At 41.4% G+C, this 23,813-nt stretch overlaps 3 protein-coding genes across 4 annotated transcripts in view; 2 read left to right on the top strand and 1 right to left on the bottom strand.

Moving 5' to 3' along the window:
• LOC135430808 (uncharacterized) overlaps positions 1–13,610 on the top strand; it is a 42,384-nt gene extending 28,774 nt beyond the window's left edge. The window contains exon 2 of the mRNA XM_064685609.1: positions 10,604–13,610. Within this exon, the coding sequence (XP_064541679.1) occupies positions 11,015–13,561 (2,547 nt within the window). The 5' untranslated portion in view covers positions 10,604–11,014 and the 3' untranslated portion in view covers positions 13,562–13,610. The remainder of the gene's footprint in view (positions 1–10,603) is intronic.
• Positions 1–23,813, top strand: part of LOC135430807 (serine/arginine repetitive matrix protein 1) — a 60,490-nt gene that overhangs the window by 21,471 nt on the left and 15,206 nt on the right. The window contains exon 2 of one of the 2 annotated variants that reach the window (XM_064685607.1): positions 16,972–17,037. The exons of the other annotated variant lie outside the window; for it this stretch is intronic. Within the exon in view, the coding sequence (XP_064541677.1) occupies positions 16,972–17,037 (66 nt within the window). The remainder of the gene's footprint in view (positions 1–16,971; positions 17,038–23,813) is intronic. 2 annotated transcript variants of the gene reach the window in all.
• On the bottom strand, positions 20,553–21,731 carry LOC135430855 (uncharacterized). The gene is made up of 2 exons (XM_064685670.1): positions 21,723–21,731; positions 20,553–21,065 (listed from the first exon to the last, which is right to left on the bottom strand). Exons 1-2 carry the CDS (start codon positions 21,729–21,731, stop codon positions 20,553–20,555), a joined length of 522 nt encoding a protein of 173 aa, XP_064541740.1.

Raw genomic sequence — 23,813 nt, 5'->3', positions numbered from 1 at the left:
ATTTTGGTTCTCTTGTTTTGCTACTTGTAAAGCGCTTAATTACCAGCATTTCGATGGCTTCTGCTGCGGCAGCTGCTGCGGGTCCAGTTTGACGCTAAATAACGCACTTAAAATTAATTTAGCCAATTTTGCTCGTATAAAGCTTGTTGAAAGCGATTTTTTGGGTACAGCTCGGGCTTAAAAAAAATTGCTGAACATAGCGAAAATGTTATCTGAAACTTAAAGCTTACAAAAGTGAAACTTAAAATTTATATTAATTTCGAATGTTTCACTTAAAGCAAATCTGTTGGAGCTTTGAGTATTACTTAAAGCTTTAGGTGAAACTTAAAGCTGCATCTTCCTAAGAGAATTATAGCGCTAAATCATTGATAGAACTTGGGCTTTAAGTAAAGCTTAAAGCTTAAATGAAGGTATATTATTCAGCTTAAGGTATATATACAACAGCTTAAGCTAAATACGGTTAAGCTTGAAGTGGAGCTTAAAGCTTTGGATGAACTTGTAATTTTTCTTCAGGAAACGCAAGGCCTTTAATCCTTTGTAAGCTTTAGCTTTAAGTGAAGAATAAATATATTAATAAGATAAAGCTTCCGATAAATAAACTTCAGCTTTAAGTAAATAAACTTTTTCTTAAAGTAAAGCTTTAAGCTTAAATAAATTTATATTTATTTAGTTTTAAAACCAATGAAAATTGTGATATTACAAACACAATTTGTTAGTTACCAGTTTAAATCCATGAAACCGCAGCTCGTTGTTTTTGCGTTTTTGCTGGTTCACATGCTTGAAATATTTTATTTAAATGCATTTCAATTTGCGGTTGTGCGTGTGGTAATTGCTTTAATGAAATATGCGTGAGCTTTATGAAAATTTAATTTGCAAATTTTGTATGCCCATTGTAGCGGACATTTTCCCTATAGCTGAATAGTTTTTCACTTGTGCGTTTATAGAGTGGAAAATCGTTTGCAATGTTGGAGAACACACAAGCGGCTTATTGGCTAATCAGTTTGCGTAAATAATACATAATTAAACAATGCAAAGCTCTTAACAAATGTTAATATCAATTTCCACAATTTAATTGCTATCGAGTGGATTCGTGAGGGTTTAAGTGGAAATGCAGATGAAAGAAACGCTTTGAGCGGAGCAATTGCGACTAACTCAAAGGCTTCAAACTACTTAACCTCGCGCTTTGTGTAACTGTTGCAGCCCCCCGCCACAACCCGCTCGACTGAAACAACAGCGAAGTAATCGCTGCCTATAGATACAGATAGATAGTTGCATAGATACAAAAGTTAGATAGATGCCTTTGTGTCACTGCAATTGACAAAATAATCACTGCAACATACAGCAATCTTGGCTTGTAGCTACACGCTCTTTACAACAGCAACAACAACAACAACAACAACAGCAAACACAGCGGCACACATATTTTCCCGCCTAAAAAAAAAGAAGCTAACAGCAAGCGCTGCAGCAACAACAACAACAGTGCGCGCTAGCAACAAAAACTAAGAACAGCAACAAGATGCTCAGCAACATTTTCTCATGCGCACGTTTCTGGCATGCAGCAACATTCCCCCATTGGCAACATTTGGATGCTGTTGCTAACGTTGCTTTTGTTGTTGTTGTAGCTGATACATTTGCTGCTGTTGTTGTTGCTGCTAATACACTTGCTGCTGTTGTTGTTGTTGCTGTTGTTGCTGCTGCTGCTGCTGATGCCCGTTGGCTTCGGCTGTTGCTTCGCCCGCAACTTCGTGTGTTGCTGGGTTCGTGTTGCTGCTGCCGCTGTTTTCACAACATTTTCCTGTGTGATTTTTCAACAGTTTGCAAAAAGTTTTTTTGCACTCAACGCCGCAGTCTGCGTTTGTTGTCGCTGGCGCTTGGTACGCAGCGCGCGCGTATCTCACAGACACAACGATTTTACGTAAAACATACGCTTAAAGCTAGAAAACGAACGTACGTTGAACTGCGACTCTTTGTTTAACAATACGCAAAACAAAAAATAATAATAATAAAAGCGAGAGAAACCTAAGAAAAAATACATATACGGCAAAAAAAAAATCAAATGAAATAAAAAAGTTGTAAAAAAACGTAAAACGGCCGTTATCAATTTTTTAGCCGGCGTAAGCTGCCAGTGAGTATGTGTGTGTGAGTGTGTAAGTGTGTAAGCGGAAGTCACCGCAGCCGCCATTGTTGCCGGAGCAAAACGGAAGTGTGTTATTAGTGCGACGGAAAATTGTATTTACTTGAAATATACTTGAAAAATTTATAAAGTAAAAAGTTGTGTGCGCGCACAAAAGTAAATCAAATTAATTCAAATTTATTGCAAGTCAGCTAAAAATCTACATACGAGTTGATGCTCTTTGTGCATATGTGTGTGTGTGTTCGTGTGTGTGTGCGGCACGTTGTCAAAAGTTTTAATTGAGGAAAACTTATACGAGTAGCTGCAGCTACATAAATGTTCGTTATGCTAATTGAATTAGAGAGCAACTCGAAAAAAAGTAACAGGCAGTAAGAGAGAGAGACAGAGAGCGAGTGGTAAAAAAGTGAGGGAGAAAGCAGCTTACAGAGAAGCGCCAAGTTGTTAAAAAGGTTTGTCAATTAAACACTTATTTTGGCCAACAACTTTATATTTGCCGCACAACTGTCGGAAACAAAGTTCGGTTTGTCTGCGAAACACTCTGAAGTGGCATATTATTAACTTCCACAAAGTTGAAATTTGTGTTTGTGATTAATGGTTGTTTATTTGTGGCAAGGTTTCGGGTTCTTAAGCGATATACCGATTTACCCTTGTTTGCCTTTTAATTAAGAGTTGATCATGTTTGCATGTGCCTTGTATATATTTTTAAATATCATTTTATATCGTCTTGTAGGATTTAGAAAGGTCTGAGTAAATGTAAGATGTTTGATAGATTACTTTTGCGAATATAGGTAGCTTTATTTGTATTACTTAAAGATCTAAGTACTCTAACAATAAAGAATAGTCCTTAGGGATATTCGCAAAAGTAATCTATTAAACATCTTACATTTATTCACACCTTTCTAAAGCGATCTTACGTCTCAATGATTAGCTTTTGTGTATAGATTTAAAAAGATCTTTCATATACGTTTGTATTAAACAGCTTCTTTTAAAAGTGTTCAACTCGAGAGGTAGCTTTATGTGTATTACTTAAAGATCTACATGTTTTCATCCTTTGCAAACTTACAATAAAGAATAGTCCTGAGGGACATTTGAGACAAGACCTATCCAATGTATAATGTAATTCGCTTTTGGATATAGATTTCAGTTCTTTCATATACCTTTGCATTAAACAGTTTGTTTATGTAATAAATAAACCCCTAATTACCGGATGTTCTAGACAACGGAAGTAGGCCGACTCGATCGAACGAATTTGTGAGTCGCAACATTTATTACAAGAAGAAGTCCTATCCAATAGGACTGTAGTACATAGGCTTCATAGAAACAATCCCAAGCTAGACAAAGACAGATTTATATTAAAAATATAATAGATTCTTAAAAACTATAAACTTAATCTTGATTATGATTAACCTTACTTAATCTATACCCTAACCTGGCAATCGAGCATGAATCCTCCGCCATAGAAAGATATTCCATATTGCTTGCTTTCTTTTATTGCCACACAAATTTCATTTTTTAATGTTTTATTCCGGTCCAATGTTTTATTCCCCCCCTTGAAATCCGAGTGCTCTTTGTTTTCCATCATTATTCATAACGTTTTTCATCGTTAATAACTTTTTGAATGCGAAAACTTTTACAATTCGTGCAACCTATATTCAATTCAATAATCACTTAAGCCTCATAAATATTTCAGCCCAATAAAAAACATTCAAAGCCTGCCCAGCTCTTATCCCCGCGCTGCTTACCCCTCTCCTCCGGCTCCCTTCTGTTGCCCTACGCTCGTCCGTGTCCGGCTGCTCGCCTGTCAGGCTGTCAATGTCATTTCGATGATTAAAACTTCAACGCAAATAAAACGGGGAAAGTACGGCTAACCGGACCAGTGCCTGTTAACCTCTCACCCCTGCCTCAGGCCCTGTCCCAGTCCCTGCTCCTGTTCCACCCAAAGCAGCCGCAGCAGTAGCAGCTCAATCATCCACCGACGCACTTGCTCTTGTACCATCATCTCCTGTTTTTACTTCTCCTTTTATATATATATTTTTTTATTAATGAAAACATAAACATCTCTTCTTTTTTTTTTTTTACCCCAAGTTCTCTATTTGCTTTTGTGCCTTTGTTTTCTTTTGGTCGTGGGTCGTAATAAATTTTTAATTTCGCTTAATTGAAAATGGGCCCGCCTGCCACATGCAATAAGCGCAATATACCATGTATAACAAAAATTTTGCCGGCTGCTGCGAAACTCGGACTTATTGAAAAAGTATTTTTACGCGCGCGTTGCCAACTAGATGGCAGATTAACCAAACGCGGCCAATCAAATTCAAGAAGCCCGCGAAGCACGTGGGCCCCAATGGGACTTGGCACTGTCTGGCAACGCCACTCGAGAAGAGGAAGCAGACGCGGTGAGGTGTGAAAAGCTGCTCACATATTTATCTAGCTGTCTCCCGGCCATATACAGGCAAGCGTTTAAGCAAACAACACCAGACGGAGGGGCGAGGAGGGGGAGGGGAACGACTGGTCGAAAAAATGGGTCACATACTTGTCTCATGAATGGCGTACAATGTTGTGGCGCCTCAGAGAGGCGCTGTGGCATCTCCGGCAAAGTGGCTGCCACTGAGTTACTGGGGGAACTGTCAAATAGGGCTGGCGACTGTGCCATAGACAGATCTCTACCATCTTCTGCTTCTATACATATATGCGCCCATTGTCCCATTGTGTACGGTGGCAAACGACTGTTTAATTGCTGCCAAGATATGTCAAGTGTTTACAGACAGTTACGGCCCACAATGCCACAACAATTTAAATACGTTCCGCCAATGATTTATATCATGTTTACAGTTAACAATTTCTTCCTCTTATAAAGTTGCCAAAAGGTTATCAGACTTTTTTAATGCACTGTGACATCAATTCGTATCAATATATCTTTTAATATAGTTTATGTACAAACCATGGCTTAGGGCAATAATTTCCCATGTGCCAGAGTTGCCATATCTTAATTTTGCGCACTTTTTGCTTTACTTTTCTAAAATTGGGCAGCTCTGTAAGTGCCTTAATGGCGTTGCCATACGTCAGTCAAATTAAATGCTATTTTTAACATGGCTGTAAACCTAAAGAAAATGTTATTGTTCTGTTCTAGTTTCAGGGTTTAATTCTTCTACTTGCTGCTTCAATCTAATTAACCATATTTTTTTAACTAGGCTTTGGGTCGAATCCTTTTCCATCACTTGTTGTTTTTTTCCTATTTTGAATAGATCAAACTTCTCTTATAGCAAAACATTTTTCCTTTCTGGCAATAAAGAAGTGTGTTATCTTCATTGATGTTGATGTTGATCTAAGTCGGGCAATATATTATATTATATTATTCTCGACATTCATATCTAATATCTTATATATAAATAAGAAGATATTGTGGTGTAAGTCTTAAGGGTTTCACTGATTTATAATGAAAATCATTTGCAAAAAATTCCCAAATAGTTTTTGTTAAAATATTCTTTCAAATTTATTTTTTGAGCAACAGGTTCGGTTAAAGTTACATAAAATAATGGTTATCCCAGATTCAAACCAAAAAAACTGGTTTGTGGACTTGCTTTTTAAAGTATTTGGAGGCATAAACGGGTCTATTTACTTTACCTAAGATTGTCTTGAAATATTGTGTTCCGATTAATAAACATATCTGAATAGTTTTTGGTATAATAAAAAGAAAACCCAAAGGCATAGCAAAGTTTTTAACCAATGCAATTTCCCTCTGCAATTTGAATTGTATTTTTTTTGCAATATTATTTTATTGGAACTCATTGCATGCCCGACTGGCGTTTCGTCTAATTAATGTTCAAATCGGCCCATGGTGACATACGTTTCATGATCCCCGCTCCGCTTGCCCCGCGGCGCGGCTCCACTTCCTTATGAGGCTACTTGGCTCGTTAACATTTTTCCCACAGGCTGCCAGCAGTGAACCTGCTGCTGCTGCTGCTTCTCGCTTGGGTTTCTATTCAGATGCGTTGGCTGTGCCCATGGCTGTGCCTGTGCCTGTTCCTGCATCTTATTTATTGCATATAAAGCGACACCTTCAACCGGCTGCCCCCAAGGAGGAGGAGGAGGAGGAGGAGGAGCAGCCTGTCCTTCTCGTCGTGCTCTCAAATGACGTCGTCAACGTCGCCTGAGCAACGTTTTGGCATAAATTAAGGCAGGGCATTTTCTGTTTGCTGCTGCAGCTGGACAATGCTCTGGGGGGTTAGGGCGTGGCAAGGGGTGGCGTGGTAGGGTAGCGGCTAAAAGGGTTTCTCTCAGTCGGTGTTTGCGTAGCATTTTGTCACACGTTGCTGAAAGCGACGCCAATTTGTCTGAAATGTTTTGAATTCTAAAGCGTTGATGATGTGAGCGGGGGGAGGGAGGGGGGGGGGGGAGTATGGAGGGGCCTTAGCGGAACTAGATAGCAACGTGCTGCACGTGCTGAATGCCGAATGCGGATGTGATGCAACTCCTGCTGCAGCCTGAGCTGTTTTCTGTTTGCATTCGGTGGGTCATTCGTTGAGTGGGTCGCCAGGCAACACCTCCAGCTATTTGGCCTGCTATTGTCCGTGTGTGTGTGTGTGTTTGTGTGTGTTTGCCATTTGCCTCTTTCATATTCACACGAGCAGCTCACAGCTCACAGCGCACAGGCCGCACTGTGAGTCAATCAAATTGCTGCCAGCCACATTCACAGTCGCAGTCGCAGTCCATCGCCATGGACATCTGCCACGGCCACAGGCAGCCGTGTGAATTATGCGCCGATAAAGCTGCCCCGTTTTGGGGGCCAGCTCGTTACCCATATTGTGTTGCAGCCGCCGCCGTCGCCGTCGCCATCGCCGCCTGAAAGCAAAACACCTGCTGCAGATGCCACAGTCCGTTTGTCCGTCCGTTTTGGCCCAGCTCACACATTGATCTTATAGCAACGCGCGCGCACACACCCAAAATGAAAGAGTAAGGCCCAAAAAAACAAGAAGAAAAATTTGTTCTAATCGAGCATGCTCGACTAGCGGATTCCCTACGTCTTCGCTAGCCTGCTTCCTTCTGTAGGACAGACTCTAGCTCTTAAAATATATTTTCTGGCGTGTTCAGCTATTATAATCTACGAGTTGGGCTTAATGTGTATATGCGAGATGTATATATTTATCGATTTCTGGTTAATCTAAGAAGTTATCGATATGTTGATGTAAACGCGAACCTTAGCTCTTAAAATATATTTGCCTTAAATTGCCTGCAAAATCTAGTGTGCTCAGCTCTTAGAATCTACGATTTACTAAGGATTGATATCCATATTTATTGATTTCTTGTCAATATGAAAAGTTATCGATAAGTTGATGTAAACGCGAACTGCGTGTGATGTATATGAAACGCTACAGATTTTGTATCTCTAGTTCTTATGACATTATAGTAATGCTTTATAAGCTAGAGCTAGACATCGATATTAGTCGATTTTCGGGCTTTGGCAAAACGGGAAAGTTATCGATAATTTGAAAAAAGCTCGATACACGATATATACCGATATCGGTATATATAGCTCTACAATTGGGTAGATATTGTAACTAAGATATGTGATATATGCAATTGAGAGGGTGAGCATCGATATTTATCGATTGCAGGGAAACTGGCCGAGCTGTCGATATTTTAAAGTAAACACTTTCTAGCTATGGTGTATGAAACCCTGCTACATGAACACCTCTAGCTCGTATAGTCTGTAAGACAGCTGCAGCTTGTCTGTGCTGACTGATCAAGATAATATATACCCTTCACTCTCTATGGGTACAGGGTATATATGGTATATAGAAAGAAGAACCAAGAGCATCAAAAGCAGAAGAACTCCTTTGAGCAGCGACTGCCGTGCTACGTAGCCTGCGCTTGGCGTTTGAGTCCCGAGTTGAGTCTCTGCTTCTTATCTATAGGCTCCATGGACTGGATGCCTGTGCCCGGCTGCTGCTGCTGCTGCTGCCTTGGCCTTGGGCCTTGGGCCTTGGCTTTAGCTTTGGCTGTCGTTTTTCTTGGCCATTTATTTACATACATTTCTGTGCGCTTGCAACTGGCTCGAGTCAAGGGCCGCAGCTCGCCTTATTGTCTGGCCACGACGATGCCGATGCGGACGCGGACGCGGACGACGATGTTGGCTGCTAATTTCGCCTTTTCACAGATTTCGCGTGGCTCCATTTGGTATTTTGTGTGGGTTGCGACTCAAGCAAAAGTCTTCGCCAATCGTTGACTACACTTTCATAAGGTTGTGCATTTAAGCTAGTTAAAAAAGCTTGCACAATGTAGACTGTTAATAAATAAATTTGGGTCAAATAATTCTATATATCGAACCAGATTTGTTAGACTCCAGTTTTTGGGTAGAGCTAAAATCTAGCCCGCTTTTTGTATAGGAAAATATTTAGGTTCTGCGATATCTTCAGTACAACGGGCAGCTGTGATTGAATCGTGATTTTGATTAACCTACTTGAGTATTCAATAGTGTATTGGGTCTTCGTTTTGTCTTACTTTTTTTTCCTGCTGTTCCTCACGTCTTGACTTGTGGGAGGTTCATGAAAAATTGAGCAAGTGCCGCACTTGCAATTTCAACAGCTCATCTGCCGCTGCGCAAAACAATTTTGTTTCTTGGCAGCTGCCAGTTTGAGCTTCGCCTGTTTCGTGGCAATATCTGAAATCCAGGGATTTACTTTTTCACTGCCTTTTGGAATTTGCAAACGCGCTGCGCTTAATTTTCAGTTGTCAGCAACGTGTTGTATGCACAGTGAGCGTCGCAAAATGATATCAACAACTATTCTGTTAAGAAATTTCTCCAATTTACTAAATATTTTATAAAGTTTTTATCGAAGAGAACAAAGAGTCGAGTCTAGGCTTTAAACAGGCGCTAGAAATAGTTAATACAACTATCACATATTTGATTGGATTTGATTTAAACGATAAACGTTGTCATAAGAGACAATGTAAATATGCTTCCAGTTAAGCCCTCCAATTAGTGAAAGTCCATGAATGAAAATTTCTGATATGCTTACAAAAAGCAGTCATATTTTAAAGGCTTCTATACATTCATGTTCCTTTAATTCAAATGAGAATATATTAATATATATTCAGCTATATCCTTAATGCCATGGAGAATTTATAAGTCTTAATATATATTTAATCTTATTATTATTCTCATTAGTATGGGATATAAATATCCACATACTAGCCTTATATATATACTTAAATTTTAATATACTTTAGTCTTTATATATATTTATTTGATATTATTATTCTCATAAGTATGGGATATACTTGGATCCTTGTCTTAGATATAACTTATACTATATTTATTTATATAGCTTTATATTTATATATTATTATTATTATATATTTTAAATATATTCTATAAATTCAAAGCTCGAGCTGCTTTTATTTATTTGAACACAAGTCTTAAAGTTGCAATATTACAAGCTTTATATACTTCTGTTCTTCTGTTTTGTTCAGTTTTTCAACTTTTGTCAAATAGTTGTTGTTTGCTTTGGAATTTTCTTTGGAATTCTGTCAATTGCAAATCCCTCAATTCGACCCAACTTCAATCAATTGAGACTTGGGCACAAATACCACAATACATCAGGCAATACAATTACTAAGCCCAGCTGGAGATTCAATATCCCGCACGCTCCCTTTCTCTCTTTCTCCCCCTGCTCCATTAGCATGTCATTGACCAGCTGCAATGCTCTGAGCTCACCTGCGGCAGATAAAGCTCCCAAGTGCGGCTGAGACTGAGGCTGTGGCATGAATATGCAGCTGATGTGCACTTTTTTATGCGGGTGGATAGGCTACACTACCACCCCCCGTCGCCTCCCCTCATCCACCAACCCCCCCGACAGTCAGCACCCACCCAGTTGACAGTCTTTTGCACTTGCCCAGGCTCTACTTGCAGTTGTTGTTTTTTAGCTGTTGGGTAGGAAAAACATACAAAAGCGATTCATAGATTTCCGTTTTGCTGCGCGCTACAAAACAATGGCATTTTCATGTTGCACGTAAAATGCAACTGCAACAACAACAATGGCTACAACAATTCGTTGAGGCACTCGCACGATAGAACTTAAGTGCAATTTCATTTTTTCCAATATTTTCTGCCATTGGCGCCCTTTTTTAAGTGTACAAAAACAATGCGCAGGGAAACAAGAATTACGAGAAAATGGTAAAAACAAAAAAGCGGAAGAAAGGAAATATCTACTGATACGAGAGGCAGCCAAGTGCCTTAGGATATCTATCACAAAACAATTTGTGATCTAATGGCATTGGAATGTTGCCATTTATCTATATCTATATTCCTATTTAGGTAGATAAGCAAACAATTTATTGTCCTGGGCGGGTATAAATAGTTGCTATGCACACCAATTGAGACACAGTTCTACTGAAGCTCTCAAGATGGTAAGTTGAGGAACTCCACTTTCCAGTAAGAGAATACTCTAATTATTGTGTTCTCCTCCAAAGAATAAGCTACGACTTGTTGTTTTATTGGTTGCGGTGCTGAGCACTCAGGCAAGCATTATCAGAAAACGTGAGGTGCAGCAGCAAGCCAATGTGGTGCCCCAGGTGGCTGAGAACCCAGTGCAGCCGGAACAGTCGAAGGTAGAGCAAGCCAATGAGGTGACCCAGCTTGCTGAGAACCCTGCGCAAGCTAATGTGGTGCCCCAGCTGGTTGAAAGACCTGTGTACCCGGTTCGATCGACGGAAGAGCAAGCCAATGGGGTGATCCAGCTGGCTGAGAACCAGGTTGCGCACCCGGAACAGTCGACGGTAGAGAAAGTCATTGTGGTGTCCCAGGTGGCTAAAAACCCTATCCAGCCGGTACAGTCGAAGGTAAATCCAGTTAATGTGGTGTCCCAGGTGGCTGAGAATCCTATGCATCCGGTACGATCGACGGTAGAGCAAGCTAATGAGGTCTCCCAAGTAGCCGAGACTCCCGTGCAACCTGTACCATCGACAGTGGAGCAAGCGAATGTGGTGCCCCAGCTGGTTGAAAGCCCTGTGTACCCGGTTCGATCGACGGAAGAGCAAGCCAATGGGGTGATCCAGCTGGCTGAGAACCAGGTTGTGCAGCCGGTACAGTCGACGGTAGAGAAAGTCAATGTGGTGTCCCAGGTGGCTAAAAACCCTATCCAGCCGGTTCAGTCGAAGGTAAATCCAGTTAATGTGGTGTCCCAGGTGGCTGGGAATCCTGTGCAGCCGGAACAGTCGAAGGTAGAGCAAGCTAATGAGGTCGTCCAGCTGGCTGAGAACCCTCTGCAGCCGGTACAGCCGAAGGAAGATCCAGTCAATGTGGTGTCCCAAGTAGCCGAGATTCCCGTGCACCCGGTTCGATCGACGGTAGAGCAAGCCAATGAGGTGATCCAGCTGGCTGTGAATCAGTTAGTGCAGCCGGTACAGTCGACGGTAGAGCAAGCCAATGAGGTGTCCCAGGTGGCTGAGAACCCTGCGCAACCTAATGGGGTGTCCCAGCTGGTTGAAAGCCCTGTGCACACGGTTCGATCGACGGCAGAGCAAGCCAATGAGCTGATCCAGCTGGCTGAGAATCCTGCGCAGCCGATACGATCGACGGTAGAGCAAGCTTATGACGTCTCCCAAGTAGCCGTGATTCCCGTGCAACCAGTACGGTCGACAGTGGAGCAAGCTAATGAGGTTTCTCAGCTAGTTAAGAATCCTGCGCAAGCTAATGTGGTTTCCCAGCTGGCTGAGAATACTGCGCATCTGGTACAGTCAAAGGTAGAGCAATCCAATGTAGTCTCCAAAGTTTCTGATTTTCCTGTGAAGACGGTTCGATCGACGGCAGAGCAAGCTAACGAGGTGTCCCAGGTGGCTGAGAATCCTGCGCTAGCTAATGTGGTGTCCCAGGTGGCTGAAAACCATGTGCAGCCGGAACAGTCGAAGGAAGAGCAAGTCAATGTTGTCTCCCAGGTGGCCGGGTTTCCTGCGCAGCCGGTACGATCGACGGTAGAGCAAGCCAATGAGGTCTCCCAAGTGGTTGAAAACCCTGTCCAGCCGGTACAGTTGAAGGTAGAGCAAGTCAATGTTGTCTCTCAGGTGGCTAACAATCCTGCGCAGCCCGAACAGTCGGAGGTTTCCAATGTAGCTAATGTGGTAGCCCAAGATGTCCCGCAGATAGTGCAGCAGCAGAAGCAGGAGGAGCCTAAGCTGTCCCATGTGGTGGCCAAAGAAGTCAAGGCTCAGCAGTCCCAAGCGTCAAATGTGTTGCCTAAGACAGCAGCTGTTCCAGTGCCACAAGAAATCCCTGAGATCGTGCAGTCCCAGGCGCCAAAAGTGATGGTCGAAGAAAAACCAGTTGCTGACAAGGAATTCAAGACAGTGCAGAAGCAAGCCACCAATGAGATCGCTAAGAATGAGATCACGGAGCAAGTCGTAGACAAAGTGGAGGGCACTGGCAATCAGGCTGTGAATAAGGTGCAGGCTGAAGGACGCAACAAATTTGAACTGGAAGGTGGAGAGTATTATCCGGACGAGTTTTTCATTGTCGATACGGATGCAGTGACTGCCAACAATACGCACACAACCGCAAAGCCGCCGAACAACACCCACATTCACAACCATTCGCACGATCATCATTATATACAATACAAGCCGGCGCTGTTTCCGCTGCCGCCACCATTCTTCGGAGGTTTCGTGCCACAGGGTTCAGGCTCAGGTTCTTACCATACCGACAACAAATATGGCAGTTGGCCCAGTTACAACAACAGCAACGTGGTCAACCCAGTGCCCCCTTATGGCGGTGGAAACGTTCATCATTCGTATGGTAAGCCCGGCTTCATTTCTCTACCTCTGCTGCCTATTCCCTTCTGGAAACCCCATGGCGGTGGTCAAGTCGTCAATTACACAGACACACAACAGACGGAACAGCTTTACAACAAAAAGCCCTACTATAACAATGGTGGTACGTACTACGATCCCCCGGAGTTCTATATACACGAGCGCCGCGCGCCCGAGGGTCAGGATCAACAACAAGGAGCACCCAATCAGCAGGCTCTTCAGCTAATCGGCCACATCTTCATCTACAAAACACCCGAGACTGCACCAACCCAGCCTAACCCAAAGCCAGCCGTACCCGTAGCAAGTGATGATAAGAAGTCTGAAGCAAGTAATGATAATACGACCAAGTCTGAAGGCTCTCCCATCAAAATCCATGAACAAGTCGGCAACTCTCAGCTGCTGCTTCAGCCTGTTCTTTATGCTCCGACCAACAATAAGGAAGAGGGCGGCTTCAGTCCCAACCAGATCAATGAGATCTACCGGAGTCTTCACCAGGTGCATCCCTCGAACCAGCAGCGCTCTAAGTCACCGGAGGCCAATGATGATAACGCTGTGCTCTTTGCCGTCGAGATACCCAAGCCAATCTATCGCTTCTTCAAGTCCATCGCTGGCGTCTTCACCTACTAAATATGCTCTCAATGACCCAAACGGAAACAAGAACAACAATCATCAACAATCGAACCTATTTCTAGTTCTAAGTAGATTTTAAGTCAAGCGGTTCAGTAAAAACGTTCTGCTCACAAGAATAATTAAGTGTATTCAATGGGTTAGGGGGGAATATAAGTTTATAGAGGGTATATAATCCTATAGATAATATACCGTATATTATCCTATAGATAATATTTTAGCGATAAGCTAAAAGAAAAAATAATACTTATCAACAATAGGAGTTTAACACCAGTCGTCAATCGAAGAGAGGTTAACTCCCTCTCTGGGGTTTAGAAAACCAGAGAGAAATGGAGCGCAAAATATTGACATAGAGGTATAAAGATAGGAAAAGAGAAATGTGTTCACAGTAAGTACTGTAAGAGGGACATATAATAAGGGAGGAACAGAGTACGGAAGATAATTAGGATAGTAAGAGATTTAAAGAGATTTAGGAATTAAAAGGAATAAAGAGAATGGGAAAGATCATTAGGTTTGGAGAATGGAAGAGAGAAAGAGTGTAATAGAGAAGAGTTAAAAGGAGAGAGAGATATATATATAGAGAGAGAAAAAGAGAGTGGGATAGAGAGAGTAAAAGAGAGTGAATGAGAGTGAATGAAAGTATGATAGAAAGAGAGTGTCATAGGAAGCGAGAATGTAATAAAGAGAAAATCTATTATAGAGAGAACGAGCGAGAGAGAGAGAGCGTGTGATGGAGAGAAAGAGAGGAGCACGGTCAGCGGGGGCGGTGTTAAATGATGTAGAGCAAAGCAAATAGATAAAGATTCCGTGTTACATATAGAGTCCTATACTATCGCATATACGGAGTATATTTTGTATGAGAGTGCGATACGAGGTAAAGTTTTATAGAAAATATATGAAAAGAAAGCCAAAAATGGAGAAATTCGGCAGGAAAATTTGTTAACAAAAGCTTTCCTTAGCGCTAGTCATCCAATCAATTTACACACATTTCAAGCTCAAACCTGAGCCATGTTCTGTTTATTCCCTTTTACCCTTTCACATATCTGCCACGAAATATGAAAATGTGTACGTTAACATTTTAATCCCACAAAAAAAAAAAATCCGACTGCACAAACTGGTTTGGCATTATGCAAAATCATATCAAAATTGTAATTCAGCTGTTCACCCTGAAAGTTCATTTTGTGTGTTTATTTTTTATTATGATATCTCATAGGGTTGATGTTCTTGTTGGCATTTGCCATTTTAATGAATACATAATTAGTCTTTTTGCCAAGCTTCACCCTTGCACACTCACCTGCAGCTGCTCTTGTGCACCTGCCCAAAATTCATTCATATTTGAATTTTCATGCAACATGCAACAGCACGTTGAGTTTATCAAAGTCTTTCCGTGTGTGTGTGTCCGTTTGGAGGGCTCAACATTGCTTATTGGTTCATTTCATGCTCTTCTCATGCAATATTGAGATAATGTTTGCCCGAGCTCATAATTGCAAGGATTACGCTGGCTCATAATATACGCCGGAGCCAGACCCGGAGCCGGAGCTCTGCTCTGTTTGTATTTCACTTGAAACGACGGAGGATGAGTTGTTGTGAGGGGGTCGGAAAATTGCTATTTGCTGATAGCGTTTATTTAATATTTAATTGATTTTATGCCCAAGCGATTTTTCCATTAGCCTGACACACAATCCCAGTTCCCACTGCCATACGGCTACCTGAACGGACGCTGGCCTCATACCTGTGCCTGTGTGTGTGAGAGAGCGTGTGTGTATGTGTGTGTGAGGGTGTGTGTGGCCATGCGGCGGGACTTATCTGATTACTTTGTTGCTTGGCATAATTAATGCAACCATTTTAATGCTGGACAGCGGCAACAGCTTTAAACTGCTGAGTGAGATACGTAAATGCATTAACAAACCATTTTTCATTATAATTCGCAAGCAGTTTAAGCGCATTTCGTATTAAGTTGGAATGAGAATCTGGCTTTAACTTTTGCTGTGCTTACCTGTATTTTTCCCTTAATATTGCAGCTATTTCTGTAGTTGTATAAAAACAATTCTTCGTCCTTCTCTCCTTATAATTCGCAAGCAGGTGGAAGTGCAGATCTAGCTATTACGTTTGCTGTGCTTACCTCTACTTGGTTTTCCTCAATATTGCACTTTTTACGTAAATGCATTAACAAACCATTTTTCATTATAATTCGCAAGCAGTTTAAGTGCATTTAGTATTAAGTTGGAGTGAAAATCTGGCTATTACATTCGCTGTGTTTACTCTAATTTTTTTCCTCTAATTTTTCCCCATAATATTGCAGTTTTTTCTGTATTTTTATAAAAACAATTCCTGGTCCTTCTCTTCCCTTCACGCCCACTGCCATAATCGAGTAGAACAATGCATGCCACAGCTTCCCTGTGGTCGCTGCTGCGTGCCACTGACCACAAGAACCACTAAACAAGCGTCATGCCACATCATCATCATCAGCAACCTGATGGTCATCAGCTTTGGTCATCAACATTTGGATGTTGTGTGCTGGTCAACATCACGTATACGCAATGTGCTTTACCTCAAGCGCAAGCCTTTAAAGTGCGTGTGAGTGTGTGTGTGTGTGCACCCAAAAATCTTGGTAAAGGGAAATTGAAGCTCGTAAGCCGCAGCCGCCTTGCAGGACTTTTTAAGCAAAAAGTTTATTACCCCAAGGAGCTACGGAAGCAGCCCATAAATATATCATGAAATCAAAAACTTTGCCTCAACTTTTGCCGCCGGAGCTTCCTTTTGACAGAGCGTGTGTTCCCTTTGATTGCTGGTACGCCCACAGAAGCTCCCCTTGTAGCCCCACTCTCCCCCTCTGTGCCAATCACTTGCGTGTAAACGTGCTGTGCAACAAGGACTGCTCGCCTGGAAAGCTGAGTAATGCGCTTCCGTTTCCGTCTTGCCATTTGCTGCCCGGCTCTCCACATGACGTTGTGCCTGTCGTTGTGCCGAGCACTTCGACACAATTCGGGCTGGCTGCCTGGCCTTTTCGAGTCTGGACTCAATTCAATAAAAGTTGTGTCCATTTAATTTAAAATTCTCTCTCTTCCTCTCGCACACTCTGGCCTGTCCCTCTGCCTTGCAAATTAATGGCGTTAAAATTAGTGCCATAGACAAATTCCGCACTTGGCACCTGTCCGGTGAAAAGTTTACCTTTTCTTTTTCTTTATTTTGCTACCAGTTTATTTGGTTGTCACTTTGTGGAAAATTATGCCCAACCAGCGTCGAGGACTCTGGGGATGTTGTTGCTGCGGCGACACGTGTAACTGTAACTCTAAGTGGCTGGGCAACCTTTCAGAAAACTTTTACATTGAGGCCCCAACTTAAAGTTGTGCATTTTGCCACATTTTACAAAACTTATTTTTCGTATTTCTTATTTCCCTGTTTTACAGCACTGCCCATTGGCACTCGGGAGCGTCGCTTTTTTGGCATTTTACGCGCCGGCAAACGCAAGGACGGTAAGTGGAAAATACAAAATACAACATAGAACCCTAATGAAACCAATTAAGCAAACAGCCAGCCATACAATTTGTGGCGCTGGGCATCACAAAATGAAATATCAAAGGGCTAGACAAAGGGTAAACAAGCTGCAGCTGCACAGCTTCGGTATCCAATTCAATTACAAAATGTAACATATATAACGAGAAAGCGATAGGAATTCAACGAATTTTGCATGCACTGTAGCTGTATTTGGGTAAAAGCAAATCCAGTGTTGAGTTATGTCGGAGACTTTCTTATATAAATCTAGGCAGAAATATCCTGAAGACTTTTCTGTACAGCTGTTCGAGGTGAGCATCTCAATATCCATGGCAGTATTGAGTAATGCCACGAATAAGGCTGGATAAGGCTTAGAAAAATCTTGAATTGCTATTTCTATTCTTTGGCTTATCATTGCTAGTGTTGACAAATGCCAAAATATTTTTTAAAAGAGCTAGCATTAATTGTATACTTTGTTTTGGAGGGTTTTACAAATCATTGAGCAAGTTTCGGACCTGAATCAGCAGGAATTTTGGGAATATGCATATGAAACGAGCAAAAACTGTAATAAATAGTGTTGCAAAATGACATATAATCCAGGTATGTTCTGCAATGAACTTATCCAGTTACGAAAAGTTCAAATTTATGTGCAAGCTTTTTAAACAGTGTTTTTGCTAATTGAGATCTGTTCATCAATTTAATATATGTTCTATGTGAATGCTAGTGTTGCAAATTGTCATAAATACTACTTGAAACGCATCACGGAACTCTGAATTGAAGTTTTTGAAGACTGGTGCAAGTTTCTCTACAAGTTTCGTAGCTCGCATCCGTTTCTTGAGTTTTTTGAAGTGATTACCAGTTCGGGCAGCTCAACTAGACCCTAAATGCTTCACCTGTCCAGGGTAAAACAAAATTTGAAGTAGTCAATTGAAATTGTGCCAGTTTGAAGGCGTATTTGCTTGGCCAGCGACGGGGGTAGAGGGGGAGGGGCTGGGCTTTGCTGAACACAAAAGCCATTTACCAAAATCAATAGATTTATTTTGGACCGCAAGCCAGGAAACTGAATGCGGAGTTCTGGACACAGTTCGAGGCCAACAACTGGCATACAAATTGGGGCTTAGCAGCTCAAAAGATACTTTTGCATAGGGAAGTAAAAGCATTTTCCTGCCTGCCTGCCTCCCCTTCCCTCCCTTCCTCTGTCTTTCTCTCTCCCTCTAAGCTGGCCATTTGATTTGGCCAAATTGTTGTGCGCTTTGTGGCCAGGACTTAGGTAAAGTTGTGTACGCAAAGGCTTAAAATTTTTTAATAACTGTTCGCATTGACGGACAATGCCCCAGGCTCAACTCATCAGGGCGAGCGTCTCGCCGCTCCACGTGCTCCACGAGTGGATTATCGGGTTCTCTGGCTGTGCACCAGATTGTTGGGCTTAAGCATCATTACAGGCTAAATGCCTTTAAATGGCCGCATTCATATCAATTGCAGCTCAAGCTGGCGCCAGGCCCACCCGTGGAGCGCGCACATCTCGCCTGGCCAGGCAGACGCATTCATCATGCCGCAATCCTTCCCGACCTGCTCGCTCCCCCCTGTCGCCTTCAATTAAACGCAAATTATTCTGCGCTCAGCGAGCGGCACCTGTCCGGGTCTCCCATTTGGCCAGTGATCAATCCAACTTATGTCAGACTTGGCTGCTGCTGCTCCACTTCAAATTAAGTCCCGGGCCATCCGGCTGCTGACATTTTAAATTGATTATGGGTCATGTCCGGCGGGGCTAATGGGCATATTACACAGTAGCTAAACGTCAGGTTGCAAGTCAATTGATGTTGGTTAATCAGAAGGATTAGCTTGCAAATTAAAGTCTAAACAGGCTTCTGCATTTAAAGGCTATTTGTCAGGGTATGTGCTGTGCCAGTAGTGGAAATAGTGATTGTCTACTGTAGTCGTACTGTAACTTGATATAATAATATTCCTTAAAGTCTTCCTAGTTGTAATGGAGAACTGCTTAAAAATTGCCTCAAGTGATTTTTATTTTCTGAAAGTATTTATCGGAAAGCTACTCCAAAATGAGTTTGAAAATATATTCCTTAGTTAATTCATAAACATATTAATGTTGCTATTTCGAAATATAATTCCTCATATTATAATTTACTTATACTTATTATACCTTTTCGTATTCCGAATACCAGTTATCATATTCCTAATATTACTCCTTATTTTTCTTTTTATTATATTCCATTCCTTCTTTTAATTCCTGATAATAATTTAATGGTACTCCCAATTATTTTCCTAATTCTGTTCTTGTTCCTAATAGGACTCCGTATTTAACTACTAATAATTTTTGAATTCCTAATAGAACTAGAATTTATTCTCCCAATGCTTTTCGAGTTTCTAATAGTAGCCGCTTTTTAACTCCTAATTCTTTTTAAATTCCTAAAAATACTCCTAAATATACAACTATTTCATTTCATGTGCCTCATAGTACTCCTTATTTAACTCCTAATTATATTTAAATTCCTAAAAGTGCTCGTAATTATTCTCCTAATTCTCTTCAATTTAATTCTCTTTTGTGTTCCTCATATAATTCCTTTTTTAACTCCTAATTCTCCTAATGGTACTCCTAATTATCCTCATTATTAATTTCGTGTTCCTAATAGGACTCGTTATTTAACTCCTAATTCTTCTAGATTTCTAATAATTCCTAATTATTCTCCTACTTCTTTTGATGTCCCTAATAGTACTCTTCATTCAACTCCTAATTCTTTTCACCTAACGGTATTTTCCTAATTATTTTGGTATTCCTTATGGGACTCCTTATTTAACTGTTAATTCATTGCGAATTCCGTAAAGTACTGCTAATTCTTTTTGGCTTACAAATACTACTTCTATTTCCCTATCGTATTTTTTAGGGTACCCCCAATTTAACTTCTTATAGTATGCCTTATCTTATCTTCCATGTCTTATACATATTCCATTCATTGCCTTTTGTCACATTTAATTGTCCACTAAAATATGCCATGGTCTCGGCTCAAGTAGAGAGCTATGCAAATGCTTTAAGCTAAGGTTCAAGTGCGCGACTCATCGTAGTCATGAGTGCCTTTCCCTACCCCGTCTCCAGTTCCCCCAATACTCAGAGGTATCTCAAATTACAACAAAGAGAAGAAACAAATAAACAAAAGGCACAGAAACAGACGCCAAATTCGAATCGGATTTTCGATTTCGACGGCGACTACGAGACAACTTCATAGCTGGCATTTTTTACCATTGCCAGACGAAGGCAACGGGGCGCCGGTGGAGTTGGGGGAGAACATGGGCGAGGATGTCGACATGGCTTCAACAATTTTGTAATTACTTTGAGCCGCATGCAAATGCAGCGACGACTTCTCAGTTGGTAGTTGGATAATTTCTCTGGGATTGGAATGGGGATGCTGCGGAGCGGACTGTAAGCTGTGGGCGGCTGGAATTTTATAATTAATCGGCAACGTTTTTCACACGACTTTATTCACAACCAGGCATCCCTGACATCAATGAACTCGTCCCGCTCCTCCGCATAGTCGGTGGCCACCGCCTCCTCCTGGTCTTGGCGCGCGTAATGATTGAATAGCATGTCCCGATGCGATGGCATCAATTTGCCGCTCTCGCAGCCATGCCGGTCCTCATACGTGATCTCGCCCAGGCCCATGCCGTGACTCTGGCCGTGACTGTGACCGTGACTCTGGCCGTGACTGCCGTGACCCATGCTTATGCCGCCAACGCCCCCATGACCGTGGCCGCCACCGCCGCCTTCGCCGGAGAAGCCCACCACCTTATAGACGGTCTGCTTGATGCCGCCGGCGCTACCGCCGCCAGAGCCGTGCAGCACCTTGTAGACGGTGTGGGTGTGATGATGCGTCTTCATCTTGACGGGCACGTGGATCACCAGCCGGCGACTGGTGATGCGACGCGCCTGCAGCATTGTGGCCGTCAGCAGCAGCAGAGCGAGAAGATTGCTCGCTTTCAAAGGCGGCGCGGAGAGCTAAGGGAGTAGAGAAAGAGAAAGAAAGAGAGAGAGAGAGAAATCAGAACTTAGAGAATTAGATGAGGTGCAAAGAGAATCTTCCCAATATGGCAATTGAGCCTATTGATTCCATATTGATTTAAAGGGAAATTCCACTGGCAGAATGTTGTCTACATTTCTGATATTTTTCTAAAATTGAATACACATATTCAAATAAATGAATAATTATTCATTCATATTAATTCATCATCAATTATTGGAATAATTATTCATAACAATTGAAATGATGACAAGAATGTTAGTGCTTGTCAGTGGAATCCGTGAATGCCATTCGTGCGACACTTTTATAGATCAAACACATTCAAAGTGACCAAACAATTGGCCAATGGAATCAATGAATGACATTCACTTTAAACTCTATTAAGTGGCATAGATTTATAAAGTTTTTATTTCGCTCATCATTCAAAATGACAGATATGTTTGTAATTCCACTGACTGAATGACATTCGCCTCATTTTATATGCTAAAATTTGTCTTTAAATGAATTTTAGTCAATTTATCACATTAATTTCTTTTGGATATACTTCAGCTATACTTTTCTGATTATATTCAAGAGTTCTTTTCTATTCACTCCGTTCATTCACTGCACTCACTAATTATTCACTTAACACTCACTTGTGTCATTTTGATTTTGGCTTGTGTTGTTGTTGTTTAATCGTTGGCTGCGCTGCTGCTTGCCACCGTTTGTGGCACGTTCGCTTTTCGCACTGTCTGGGCGGGCTGGCGGCTGGCGAGCTTTTATATCGGCTGGCGGCTGGACCCAGGTTCAGTGCACCGTGCTAATGTGGTGCAGCATGTGGTGCACAGCCAAGTTATTAACGAGTGTCGATTGCATTTGATGTGGCCGCGCTGCAGCTTCCATTGCCTGCCACATTTGCATGCCACACACACGGGCGTCCCGCATTACGTGTATTTAATTATGATTAAACAAGTTGTTGCCGCGCTTGTTGTCGGCCAGGGGAGTTGGGTGGGCGTGCCCGTTGGCTGCTCACTCGTGCGCTCCACAAGGTGGCAACAATTGAACAATTTTCGCCACAGCTTCTCGCCTCGCAATCTGCGGCATGCAAAAACGGAAGCAGTCTCCACCAGGCGCCCCTTAAAGCAAATGCCAATCATTCAACCAAAAATAACTAAATCCATAGTCAAATATAAATACTGTATGGCATCGACTCGGCAATCGTACAGCATGCAACATTTTTATGAAACTGCGCGAAATGCGGAAAATGCGACACAGTTTTTCATATCTTTGCCACTTAATTATTGTTACTATTATGCTTAGCTTAAATTACATATCTCATATGATATATGTAATCTATAAGTGACAGGCTTTGATTAGGTTGATTATGATATCTCAAGTTGAACACAATTTCACATACATTTCACAGAATTATCGTTGGGAGGCAGCAGCTTTAAACTCCATTCTTTGACTTAAGCTTGATCAGATATGTTGACTATGTTAGACAGCAGTGGAAACTCATTTATATTCGGTGTTTAAAGTCCGATCCTTCCTACATTTTCAAAGCATCCAACCATGTGTATATACCAAAGCGTAGGGCTCTTTGTTTTTTGAGATTTTTTCCAATTCCAGGAAGAATGGCAAAGCGATTCAAAAAAATTAAATTTCTTTTATCTGTGTATAATATACGAGAACCTTCAAACAAAGTTGGGCTTATCTAGATCTTATAATCTTCGAGTTATGCTTAAAAAACCAAGACGTAAAATCGATATTTATCGATAATATGAAAATCGAAACATTTGAAAAACTCGTTCTGCATACAGTATACGAGAATATATATATATCAAATATTTTGTCTAGCTCCTTTAGTTTCCGAAATCGGAGTGTTCAAACAGACAGTCGGACATATCTAGTTATAGTTCTGATCAAGGATATATGTATTCTTAGAGAATATGTGTCAAGAATATATACTGATCAAGACTTTATACTTATATGGATTATGTTTTCAAGGAAAAAAAATAAAAATAAATTCATTTAAATGCTTTCAATTACGTTTTTACTCGATCCGCAACACATTTCTCTTTTCTCGAGCATTCCCTTTCTTTTCTTTAGTTACTCCGTGTGACCGTATAATTTTATCTTTTATGACTAATGTTATCGATATATGTCTATCGCTAGTATATATATTTATCATTATGTTTGGTCACACTGATCTTGTCAGTGAATTTAAATTCAAATTTTAAACGTTTAATTGTTAACCTTTATACATACCTTATAGAGTCGGATGCGCTTCCTACTAAATCTTACTTACATTTCAGTTTCGCAGCCTTGTAAGAGTTAGATGTGATCCATTAATCCTGCGCCGTTGCTCCCACCTTAAACACGTCGGAATTTTCCAAAAAGATACTCTGAAAAAAGTCTCATTTATTGGATTAATTTAAGTTTGAGCTCTATCAAAACTCTGGAATATTCTGTTATTCCCCCAAAGAACTGTCATTCTCATACCTCCAACATTCAACTAGTTCCCATTCACATGCGCTGCTTTATGTGCATTTAATAACCCGGCTCAAGATGTGCGCCCATAAAAGTGAATATCCTTTGAGATATGCTTTGCCACCAAGATGCCAGCTAATGAAACGAAAGTTTTTGCTATCTTTATCTTCTTATTTTGGGGGACCAGAATAAACTGCAGCACTTGGCAATAAGTAAGCCCGAAATGCGTTCTGCAGAACGTGGCCCATTCATTCTAT

Source organism: Drosophila montana, unplaced genomic scaffold (genome assembly GCF_035044405.1).
Source record: "Drosophila montana isolate Dmon_TW-CO22-7 unplaced genomic scaffold, ASM3504440v1 contig_3083_1, whole genome shotgun sequence".
NCBI classification, from domain to species: domain Eukaryota; kingdom Metazoa; phylum Arthropoda; class Insecta; order Diptera; family Drosophilidae; genus Drosophila; species Drosophila montana.
This window is presented reverse-complemented; position numbering and strand designations above follow the sequence as displayed.